The sequence below is a fragment of the Heptranchias perlo genome, chromosome 3 (assembly GCF_035084215.1).
Source record: "Heptranchias perlo isolate sHepPer1 chromosome 3, sHepPer1.hap1, whole genome shotgun sequence".
NCBI classification, from domain to species: domain Eukaryota; kingdom Metazoa; phylum Chordata; class Chondrichthyes; order Hexanchiformes; family Hexanchidae; genus Heptranchias; species Heptranchias perlo.
In genome coordinates, this window is record NC_090327.1 from 102,705,170 (window position 1) to 102,718,039 (window position 12,870).

General features: G+C 44.9%; 1 protein-coding gene across 1 annotated transcript in view; it reads left to right on the top strand.

Moving 5' to 3' along the window:
* itga9 (integrin, alpha 9) overlaps window positions 1-12,870 on the top strand; it is a 382,843-nt gene that overhangs the window by 265,748 nt on the left and 104,225 nt on the right. Inside the window, exon 19 of the mRNA XM_067981373.1 lies at window positions 9,021-9,107. Within this exon, the coding sequence (XP_067837474.1) occupies window positions 9,021-9,107 (87 nt within the window). The remainder of the gene's footprint in view (window positions 1-9,020; window positions 9,108-12,870) is intronic.

Consider the following 12,870-nt stretch of genomic DNA (forward strand, 5'->3'; position numbering starts at 1 on the left):
CTACAGGATGCACTGCAGCAACTCGCCAAGGCTTCTTCGACAGCACCTCCCAAACCCGCAACCTTTACCACCTAGAAGGACAAGGGCAGCAGGCACATGGGAACAACATCACCTGCACATTCCCCTCCAAGTCACTCACCATCCCGACTTGGAAATATATCGCCGTTCCTTCATCGTCGCTGGGTCAAAATCCTGGAACTCCCTTCCTAACAGCACTATGGGAGAACCTTCACCACACGGACTGCAGTGGTTCAAGAAGGCGGCTCACCACCACCTTCTCAAGGGCAATTAGGGATGGGCAATAAATGCTGGCCTCGCCAGCGACACCCACATCCCATGAACGAATAAAAAAAAAGATTAAAACACAGCAACACTTAACCGCTAATCACCTGGGACTTCCATGGTGTTTCACCGAATCTACTGCTGTAACTTTGGCGGATCCTCCTGAGAATTGGCATAAACAGCTAACAGAGCCATTTCCACAAGTTATGGAGGGAGATTGAGAAAACCCAATGAAAATTGTCCACCGATATCTCTGTAATGCACAAGATAAGGCTGTAAGAATAGGGGCTTAATTACCTACCCCGTGTGGAAATTCTCATTGAGACATTTAGTTGGGAAATGTGGCTCTTTTTACTTGTGATTAATTCTCTTTGATTAAACATTGTAATTATATAACCTATTTCAGGGATAAATACTTGCACCTACTTTCTGTACATTCTCAACGTAAAATTGCCACAGACGTTTCCTAATTTCTCGCTGTAACTTGGTGCAAATCCCAGGGAAATGATGTAAGTGGCCTTTTTGTGCCATTTCTGCAGGGTTTCCATCAATCTTTTACCGAGGTTACGGCAGATCAGAGGAATCCACGGAAATTCCAGGCGGCCTGTGTTACAGGTTAAACAGTCCTTGTAACTAGGAGAGCAAAAGAAAAGAAGGAAAGAAGAAGTTGCATGGGTACAGCATGTTTCACAACCTCCGGACGTCCAGAAGTACTTTGTAGCCAATGAAGTATTTTTGATGTCTATTCACTGTTGTTATGTAGGAAATTTGTGCACAGCAGGTTCCTACAAACAGCAATGAGATAAATGACTGGATAATCTGATTTGAGAATACTGTTTGAGGGATAAATATTGGCCAGGACACTAGGAGAACTCCCCTGCTCTCCTTCAAATAACACCATGGGATCTTTAACATCCGCCTGTAAGAATCTCGGTATAACATCTCCTTCAAAAGATGGCACCTCCAACATGGCAGCACTCCCTCAGTACTGCACTTACGTGGCAGCCTAGATTATGCACTTAAGTCTCTGGAGTGGGGCTTTACCACAAGACCTTCTGACTCAGAGGCAAGTGTGCTACTACTGAGCCAAGGCTGACACTTCGAAAGGAATATTGAAGCATTTGAACGTGCTTCATAGAAATACATAGGGCCAAGTTTTGGAGCTGTTACTGCTGATAGTAGGCCTTACTTGTTAGACAGGCCTATCGGGAAATCACGGGCAGTGTGCAAGACTCCCTCCCAGCAGTGAAAAAAGGAAATTCGACTCTCACAATAGAGAATGAGGCTGTGCAGTGCATGGTGACTGTTTGCTTAGAGAAGCATCCTCTTTCATTTCAAGACCCCCTTCTGATATAAAATCCGGGAATAGGCAGTGATACTTATATCAATGTATAAATCTGTTCATTATGGCTTAGAAATTGCTCACCATTCAGCATTAGATGTTACACTTTTGTCTGTTGGACTGTTTATCTGTGCGGAGGATGAGGGGAAGTGAGATAGTATTGGTAGTATTTGAATAGACTATGGAAAGAGAGCATTTCAGCGCCCTGCAGATTACACCAGCTGTTTGCTCCTCCACGGTTTCCAAGGCATTAATGGTCACAGCTTTCTATTTTCAAATCAAAGGGGTAAGGCCCATTCGGAAGAACTTCCAGTAACAGTAATCCAAATTTTAGAAAAACACTTGGAAGGAACCAAGGAGCAATGTCTTTTAATGTTGCCTTATATTTAGTCACATTAATTTAATAAAACATACCAAATCCCTTATGGATATGTAATTCATTCTTTTTAAACAGCCGCAACATGGTTAAATTTTTACTATACAAGCAATGATGTTTCTTCCCCGAACACCCAAAGGTTTTGTTTAAAGTAAAGAACGAGGCACGGGTTGGAGCACTGACATTTCCTGTGTAGGAGCAGTCAGTAATGCGAGGTTTTAAATGGGGAAAAAAAATCCAGCTGTTCCACATAATATTTGAGTTTAATCTTTACACATCAAACACTGCAAAAAGATATGAAAAAGGTATCTTTAGGACTGGCCAGTTATAGTTTGCTGGATGGAAATGTTATTAACGTATGAGAAGAGAGGGGAGGCAGACAGCATTTACTACTGAGATCATGGAACATGCAAGAAAATGTACAGCCAGTGCCAAACACAGAGGTCATGTATTAAAGGCTGTTGCAAGCTGAATTTAAATGGGATTGTGTTGACATGTGGTGAATACAGTCAGGGAGAAAATGTTAAAAGTTTCACTTTTCGAGATGTGTTCTTATTGAGCTTGGTTTGCTGTCATTTTCAGCTAACCGAGTTGCCACGTTAAATTTTGTTGAGCCTCTTTTCCCTATTGTGGCGTATTTTCCACAAGTGGGCACTCACTCAGTCAAGCAGTCCTGACTATTGGCCATTATCGGTGCTCATTGATCAACTTTCTCAGTTAGTCAAACATCTCTGAGGTCCAGACGGTCAGATAATATCAGACACCACTAAAACATCTGGGCTCATTGACATTCCTTTGGGTCTTTTTATACTTTGCTCTCATAGAGACTGAAAGGGAGATGGAGGGAAAGAAGGGTTATCTCCCCAGATATCTTAATGAATAAATGAACTGTGAAATGAGATATGAAGGCCTGCGGACCGGGAAAGTTCCAAGTTCAATCCCTAATCTGTGTATGAGTAAGCAGATTTTGGCTGGTCTAGCGTTGGGGGAGGGGAGGGACTACAGTGGGCCTCAGACCCTCTGGGCTAGAGTGAGGAAAAATCAATGTGTTTTCTACTTCTGATCACTATCAAGAGACCTCTGCTTCAAATTAGCATTGGCAGGTAGCTGCAAACAAATTACTTAGTTAAAAGCTACTCTCAAGAGTGCAACTATCGGGTGGCTGACTGGCTGGCTTGCCCAAAAATGCCGGCAGGAGGCCGGGTCTCATTACTATGCCACTGGCTGTCTGCAGGCACCGAACGGAACACCTGAACAAAGCTTGTCGGCTTTGGGCTGATGGATATCGGGCAGCCTGGGTAAAGGTCAGTCCGGGTGGAGGGGCGTCTGGGACAGCAGGGGCCCACGTTATTCTTCGAGAGCACGGAGGAGCACCCCCTGCTTCTCTGGATCCCACAAAAATAATTTTAAACTTACCGTTTTTGTCTGCTGGGTAAAACTGGGCAAGGGCATCCACGATACAGGCTCCGCCCAATTGTGTCCCAAAATCAGATGTGCTAGGACCCCAATTTGCATATTAAAAGGCCAGCTGCCCAGAAACAGGCGGGCACTCTGGCCACCTAGTAGTAGGCCACTTTCAGAAGGATGTCTGTCGTATCGCACATGGAAACGGCACGGTAAGTTTTTCCCTGTGTTTTTTGGAGAGTTACTGGAGAATTTCCGCCCAGTGCAGCCGGCAAAAATCTTCCCCTTGGTGTGTGGCATGGGGGCAACCTGGCAATATCCTGATTGATTTTCCCGAATTCCCTCCTCCTTCCACAAGGGCACATATCTCTTGGAGACATGGGTAATGGTTATGGTACTGGACTAGCAGCCCAGAGGTTGAGAGTTTAATTTATTTGCTAGTACCAGGGAAAAATGTCTATAAAGGCTGCTGTATTGCTCTAAAAACCCAATTGATTGACATGACTTTCAAGCAAGGGAACCTGCCACCACTACTTTCTCTGGCCTACACATGACTCTCTGGTGGCTGGAGTTATACCTAGCACAAAGGAAGATGGTAGTGGTTGTTGGAGGTCAATCATCTCAGCTCCAGGACATTGCTGCAGGAGTTCCTCAGGGCAATGTCCTAGGCCCAACCATCTTCACCTGCTTCATCTTCCCTCCATCATAAGGTCAGAAATGGGGATGTTCGCTGATGATTGCACAGTGTTCAGTTCCATTCACAATCCCTCAGATAATGAAGCAGTCCATGCCCGCATGCAGTAAGACCTGAACAACATCCAGGCTTGGGCTGATAAGTGGCAAGTAACATTCGCGCCAAACAAATGCCAGGCAATGACCATCTCCAACAAGAGAGAGTCTTGACATTCAACAGCAATACCATTGCCGAATCCCCCACCATCAACATCCTGGGGGTCACCATTGACCAGAAACTTAACTGGACCAGCCACATAAATACTGTGGCTACAAGAGCAGGTCAGAGGCTGGGTATTCTGCGACGAGTGATTCACCTCCTGACTCCCCAAAGCCTTTCCACCATCTACAAGGCATAAGTCAGGAGTGTGATGGAATACTCTTCACTTGCCAGGATGACTGCAGCTCCAACAACACTCAAGAAGCTCGACACCATCCAAGACAAAGAAGCCCGCTTGATTGGTACAACATCCACCACCCTAAACATTCACTCCCTTCACCAACGGCACACAGTGGCTGCAGTGTGTATCATTTACGTGATGCACTGCAGCAACTCTCCAAGGCTTCTTCAACAGCACTTCCCAAACCCGTGACCTCTACCGCCTAGAAGGACAAGAGCAGCAGGCACATGGGAACAACACCACCTGCACGTTCCCCTCCAAGTCACACACCATCTTGACTTAGAAATATATTGCCGTTCCTTCATCGTCGCTGGGTCAAAATCCTGAAACTCCCTTCCTAACAGCACTGTGGGAGAACCTTCACCACACGGACTGCAGCGGCTCACCACCACCTTCTCAAGGGCAATGAGGGATGGGCAATAACTGCTGGCCTCGCCAGCCACGCTCACATCCCATGAACGAATAATAAAAAAAAATGACTCCAATCCAACACTATGCGGTTGACCTTTAATGGGCTCAGAGCAATCACGGATAGGCAAGAAATACATCCCAACAACATGAGGAAAAGACTTCCCATCTGAATTTCCCTCTTCCTGCAGGAAGACAGCTGGTGGGCAACTGAGTTTGGAAACTTGGTGAATCGTTTGAACGGGCGAGTGGGACACCCGCAGGATGGAAGCGGGGTCCTTCTTTCACTATGCAGATCGGGTCCGACGATACCATCAAAACTCGATATGCAATTGTAGTTGGAGGCCTGAGTGGGGGGATAGTGACGTCTTCCCCGTCAGACAAACCTGCCGGGAGGTGGATTGTTGGGCCAGAAGAGGCCCAGCAGGTAAGTTTTATAACTTTATTTTAGATTTCCTTGTGGGCCAGAAGAAGCAGGATTGCTCCTCTGGGCCTCACAAGGAAGCTTTGGGCATTCCTTGCCCCAGTCTCCCCATCCCATCCTACCGATCATGGCCAGAATGCACCCCCTCCCCACAATCACCTCCGGAGCCTCACCTCCCACAGTGCCACTGCCCCTTTAATAAATTCTGACATGCCACCTTCTCAGAGCAACTAGAGACGGGCAGTCTGGAGTGATTCAGTGAATCTGCGGGGGCGGAAAACGGGCGATTACAGATTGGCCGCCCGTTATATACCCTGCCTGATTTTCCTTTCGATTGACGTCAATGGAAAAGAAAATCAGGAGCATGTATAATGAGTGGCCGATCTGCAACTGCCCATTTTCCATCCCTGCTGAAAGTTAAAGTCAGCCTTCACATTGCTGGAGGCATGTAGCCTGGTTGCTCTCTGCTCCCACTGGTCAGGGCATTACTCTCCTGAGAAAAATGTTTTGGCAGATACCAGCTGGCAAGCTACTTTATCGAGCCAGCAGTTACTCGAACCAGCTACAGGAAATCTGCTTTTCCTTTTGTTACAAAATAGCAGTGTAGGGTACTGGTAGAAACATCTTGTTTTGAGGATGGAAGCTCGTGCTGTTAGGGTTAGTACCGTCTTTAATGCTTTTTAAAAATTCCCATGCAGAGGGATGCCTCGGTCACACCAGCAGACAGCAGCTGGTCACTGTCATCAATCTATTTGTAAACTGTTTACTTTTCAGACCAGTTAAATCCTTTTCAAGCCATATCCAAGGCATAGAACTTTTTGTGTTTGCAAGCGGCAGTATCACTGCCTGATAACACTGTAAACTGTACAAGACCAACAGATGCAATCCCCACATTATCAAAGAAAGAAAGAGTGAACCATCTTCAGCCAGAAGTGCCGAGTGGATGATCCATCTCGGCCTCCTCCTGATATTCCCACCATCACAGAAGCCAGTCTTCAGCCAAATCGATACACTCCACGTGATATCAAGAAACAGCTGAGTGCACTAGATACAGCAAAGGCTATAGGCCCCGACAACATCCCAACTGTAATGCTGAAGACGTGCTCCAGAACTAGCCGCGCCTCTAGCCAAACTGTTCCAGTACAGATACAACACTGGCATCTACCCGACAATGTGGAAAATTGCCCAGGTATGTCCTGTCCACAAAAAGCAGGACAAATCCAATCCGGCCGTTAACCACCCCATCAGTCTACTCTCAATCATCAGCAAAGTGATGGAAGGTGTTGTCGACAGTGCTATTAAGCAGCACTTACTCACCAATAACCTGCTCACCGATGCTCAGTTTGAGTTCCTACAGGACCACTCAGCTCCAGACCTCATTACAGCCTTGGTCCAAACATGGACAAAAGAGCTGAATTCCAGAGGTGAGGTGAGAGTGACTGCCTTTGACATCAAGGCAGCATTTGACCGAGTGTGGCACCAAGGAGTCCTCGTAAAATTGAAGTCAGTAGAATTCAGGGGGAAAACTCTCCAGTGGCTGGTGTCATACCTAGCACAAAGGAAGATGGTAGTGGTTGTTAGAGGCCAATCATCTCAGCCCCAGGACGTTGCTGCAGGAGTTCCTCAGGGCAGTGGCAACCATCTTCAGCTGCTTCATCAATGACCTTCCCTCCATCATAAGATCAGAGGTGGGGATGTTTGCTGATGATTGCACAGTGTTCCGTTCCATTTGCAACCCCTCAGATAATGAAGCAGTTCGTGCCCGCATGGACGACATTCAGGCTTGGGCTGATATGTGGCATGTAATATTCGCACCATACAAGTGGCAGGCAATGACCATCTCCAACAAGAGTGAATCTGACCACCTCCCCTTGACATTCAATGGCATTACCATCACTGAATACCCCACCATCAACACCCTGGGGGTCACCATTGACTAGAAACTTAACTGGACCAGCCACACAAATACTGTGGCTACAAGAGCAGGTCAGAGGCTGGGTATTCTGCGGCGAGTGACTCGCCTCCTGACTCCCCAAAGCCTTTCCACCATCTACAAGGCACAAGTCAGGAGTGTGATGGAATACTCTCCTCTTGCCTGGATGAGTGCACTTCAACAACACTCAAGAAGCTCGACATCATCCAGGACAAAGCAGCCCGCTTGATTGGCACCCCATCCACCACCCTAAACATTCACTCCCTTCACCACCGGCGCACCATGGCTGCAGTGTGTACCATCCACAGGATGCACTGCAGCAACTTTCCAAGGCTTCTTCGACAGCACCTCCCAAACCCGCGACCTTTACCACCTAGAAAGACAAGAGCAGCAGATACATGGGAACAACACCACCTGCACGTTCCCCTCCAAGTCACACACTTTCCTGACTTAGAAATATATCGCTGTTCCTTCATTGTCCCTGGGTCAAAATCCTGGAGCCCCCTACCTAACAGCACTATGGGAGTACCTTCACCACATGGACTGCAGCAGTTTAAGAAGGCGGCTCACCACCTTCTTGAGGGCAATTAGGGATGGGCGATAAATGCTGATCTTGCCAGCGACGCCCATTTCCCATGAATGAACAAAAAAAAACCTTGCATTTATATAGCACCTTTCACATCTACAGGATGTCCCAAAGCGCTTCAGTCACTGAGTTCCTTTTTGAAGAGTGGTCACTGTTGTTATGTAGGCAAATGGAGCAAACAATTTGTACACAGCAATGCCCCACAAACCACAAATGAGACGAATAACCAGGTAATCTGTTTCTCCTGCTGTGGATTGGGGCATAAATGTTGGTCAGGACACCAAGAAAACTCTCCTGCTCTGCTTTGAATAGTACCATGGGACCTTTTCCATCCACCTGAGCAGGAAAATGGAGTCTTGGCTTAACGTCTTGCCCAAAATTCAGCACCTCTGACAAGGCTGTACTCTGCCAGCATTGCACTAAGTTGTCAGTTTAGATTATGTGGAGTGGGGCTTGAACCTACAACCTTCTGACTCAAGAGGTGAGATGCTACCAACTGAACCAAGCTGACACTTATCATGTCTTCTCTCTGAGTGAGGAAATACCAAAATCACACGTGAATTTTACACAGCACAGCTTAACTGTGCCCCACACGATTCAGCTGCTTCCCCCACGTGATTGTTTGGCTTTTGATTTCAACTTAATTTAGATGGCTTTCTTGGTGACACCAGTGAATTTTCTGCCAGCATTAGCACTATATCTGTTTACCAAAAATTACAGCCAGAGTTGAACCAAACAGAGCCATCTGATTGAACTGGGCTGGTCTGGACTTTTGGCCTAGTGCTGCTCAATAACGGTGTAAAGCAGAAAAGAGTTCACTTTCTGAGTGATTTCAGCTCTCTGGGAGTGTATGTATAAAAAATATCCACTGGCAATGCTGCAGGATTAACTGGACTGAAGCCTTCTCTACAATGTTTTTGCAGGCCTTAATTGCAAAGATTTGTTTTAAAAGTTAGAATGTAATGAGTTCTATATTTCCTTTTAGTCTTTTTAATTACTGCTGAATTTACCCAGGAATAAAGTGACCTGCTGAAGAGAGGGGTTGGTATCCTGTTACTTTTATTGACTATTGTTCTGATCCAGTTTTCCAGTTGTGATTGGTAATTTCTCACCCTGCCCATCATCATTTCAGGAAGAAAAAGGCACTTACTGTGAACTGATGGAGTCGGACTTCCTGAAATGCAGCGTGGGATTTCCTTTCATGAGATCGCAGTCCAAGGTAGAGTGCTGAGTCTATTATGTTTACGCCAGATGGTACAGTAACAGCCTGTTTTGATTAATGTCTCTGAAGCTTTGGCTGGTTAGTCATTGTCCTTGTGCATGGATTTCCTTTGGCTTTACAATGCTGACAGCACAGCTTCACTTTCAGGAGGTTAACCCTGTGCTGGACTCTTTTTGTCTTCTCTTTTTAGTCATATTACATCTCTGCTGTTGCCCCAATTCCATCTGCCCTCTGGGACTCTCTTGGACATCATGACAGGAGCCACTAATATCATGGTCTGTCTTTCCGCAGGAGAAATGCTTTGTTGGGAAAGAGAGGTCTATCAGTTTATTGTTCATTTCTTCTCTGCCCATTTTCCCCCTCCCCACTTGACATTCCTTCAGGAATTAATACATTTGCTAGTCTGTCTTGCTTGAGATATGACAGAAGTACATTCATTAAAAACGTTAAAAACGTAGGTAAGCATCAAACCCACAGATTACGTATAATCTGCTCTATCATGGATTTATTAATCTTTTGAGGGAAAGTATTGCAAATCATATCCCTAATTTTCTCTCAAAACTCTATAATATTTGTCTACACTTTTCCTTCCATTATCTAAGGCTGGGCCCCTGCTTTCCACTAATTATATTTTCCTGGACCCAACAGCATTTGCCTTCTATTAGAGGTAGCTAACTGTGGATGCCATTCAAGGCTGGGATTTGAATTCACGTCTCCAGCATAATAATCCAGTACTGTCTATGCTGTGGCAATGATGCTTTTGATCAAATTTTTCAATAGTTTGGGCCAAATGTGTCATTGGGTGCTGTTATTTAATACACTGAATCCAACCTATAATCAGAAGTCTCTATTTACTAACAGTGGTGAATTATAATACAAGTCAGCCTTTCATTCAACAAAATGTAACAATTTAGCATGGGAATGAAATGCTTAAATGTTTGATTAATAAGGCTGTGCTGTTGATTATTACTTATTAAATGGTTAAATGTTATGTTTGATTAATAAGGCTATGTTATCTCTTATTACTTCTTTTCAGTTTTGCTTTAAATTTCTTAAAAAGTCAAACCCAGATAAAAACTGGAAAAATCAAACAAGTGATTTCACTTTTTCTTGGTGAAAATCAGGGGGGAAAAAAATCAGTGTTACAAAAAACTCAGCATAAAATCTTTTACCCCATTCATTGACATTTTGTTAGTATTAGTATATTTTATTTATAATATAATGGGGATTGGGAAGTGCCATGGGTTAGAGTCTGCACTTTTACCTCTGAGGCCCCTGCTTCAAATCTAGCCCACACTGATGGGATGAGAGTCCTGTGGAAATTAGTTTGGACAGTCTCATTCCAGTTCTTAGTAGGCCTGGTCCTACAGCACAAAACTCTCTTATTGGGCACTAATTAAGAAACAAAGATCTTGCATTTATATAGCACCTGATCACGTTCTCAGGACATCCTAAAACACTTCATAATGGATTAACTTTTTGTGCTAAATCGGCAGTCTCAATCAGAGAGATCACAGGTGGGAAATGGAAAAATGTCACTTGTATTTTAGGGGTCACTTTTCTGGTGCTGGGCTCAGGCACATTGTTAGGGCAGAGTATTACATAGAATTTACAGCACAGAAACAGGCCCATGCTGGAATTCATGCTCCACACAAGCCTCCTCCCACCTTACTTCATCTCACCCTAGCAACATATCATGTGAGTAGAGGGAGTTTTACTCTGCACTTATACCTGACCTGGGACTGCTTCATTATAATAACGGGTGGCTGGAAATGGAAAGTGTTCTCTTCCTGAACAACAATATCCCTCACATTGAGATGCACGAAATTCGTCAAAAAACAACCCTAACGTAACATAATCACGTGACTTGCCTCGTGGCTGGAGAGGAAACGGGGGAAATATAGACCCCTTGGTTGGATTTTCCTCCGCGATCCCTCCCAAAATTGGATGGGATAGTGATGGAAAATGGGTCAAAATCAGGCGGTAAGACTAACTGCTGCCTCTCTGCTCCAGCTTCATTTACCGCCCCAAATGCCGAGACTGCCACTGGCTGTTGCTTCCCTGCCCGCCACATGTAAGTGCAAGAAGTGTGGGAGGGTGGGGGGTAGGTGTGTCCAGGAGACGGGACCTGGCTTCACTGATCTTTTCCCTCTCATGCTCCCCTATTACTGCCACTCCCTGTGATCGCCTGGTGGAAGGTGGCATATAGCCCAGGGTAGCAGGAATATTGCACCTGAATTATGTTGATGGTGGGAAAGAGCCCAGTAGGGGCCTCTTCTCCCTTCAAATGGCCGCCACCACTTACTTACAAAAGTGCAGCCAATATTTGTCTTTAGGGCTGTTCTGCCTCTTTAAGTGCTGCGGCGGAGGTTTACTGTGCTGCAGCAGCGTCCCCACTGTAGCACCACCTGAATTCCCTTACTTGCTGTGGTGGGCTCCCGCTTGGTGGCAGCCTGCATCTGCAATTAAACCTGATGGAGCTCCTGCCCCACCACTGCCTGGCCAGAAAGAGAAAAGTCCAGCCCCTTCTATCCAGTGCAGGTGAGAGAGGAGCACAAGATCTTAAGATTAAAAACAATAAAACAAATTAAGCATTACTTGGGAACAAAGAACTTTGATTATTACTAAACACTAGCAGATATCCCGTGGCATTGCTCAAGGTGAGTTAGAAGAAAGGATGAACAGTAGGGCTGCTATCAACAAAATGTAATGGCGCAAGTGTTACAGGAAGGAAGTGTGATACTGACAGGAAATGCATGCTGGCCACAAGACTATTAATATTTTATTGAGATACAGTTAATCTTCCGTGACATTGCATACACAGAATGAAGACCAAGTTTAGTATTGAGGTGAAATAAGGTTAGACGGCAGAGCAGAATTCGACCAGGGAATGCAGACATAATTCAGACCCCATTTTAAATTCATCCATTCCGTCCTTATTTTTATATATAATACTTTATTCTTAATAGCTAAATCGCACAACTTGCATTAATTTGGGAAGCAGAGAAATAGAGTTGATTGGTGCTTCGGAGTTTCTCTGCAGTTCAGGCTGAGTTGCTGGGAGACACAACAGTGAGGTGCTGTAATACCACTGCTGGGAATTACAGCATGAGAAGTTTACAGAGGTACTTTCCATTATAAGTGTGGACACAGGAATTTATAATGGGAAGAGTTGACAGGAAGTGCATGCAGATATACAATATTTTCAATAAATAGGTATAAAAAGTACAAAGAAATAGAACGATAAAAGGCCTTTCAGCCACCATAGACTCTGCTGTACCCATTCAATCTCCTGAGGGAGGCAAAAATTGGCATCCAAGCCCCCAAAGGGATCATGCTATGTGAACTATAGAGCACATTTCCATCTGATTTTCGAGACTGATCTCAAAAAACTTCAGGACGTCTATTCAAGATTAAAACACCCGCTCGTAACTGTGACCAGTTCCATTCGACAGCAGCACCTGGACCACCTTGTTCCACATGCTATTAGATCATCTCTGTCTCTCTAACTTATAAGCTTCACCAACATTTTTAACCAGGCATTTATCCCATTCTTTTTCAAGCAGTCAACCAACACATAATTACTGTTTTTGCTGAGAGCCTGTCCCACTCCGAAACTCTCTGTAGGATATAAAAAAAACTTCTTGGGGTCAATTTTTGTGATTTAGTGCTCCCAGAGCTTTGCATGTTGGGAATGCATATCAGGAATTAATGGAAGAAAAATTCCATGGGTTGCAATTAAGGTGTGATAAATTCCATT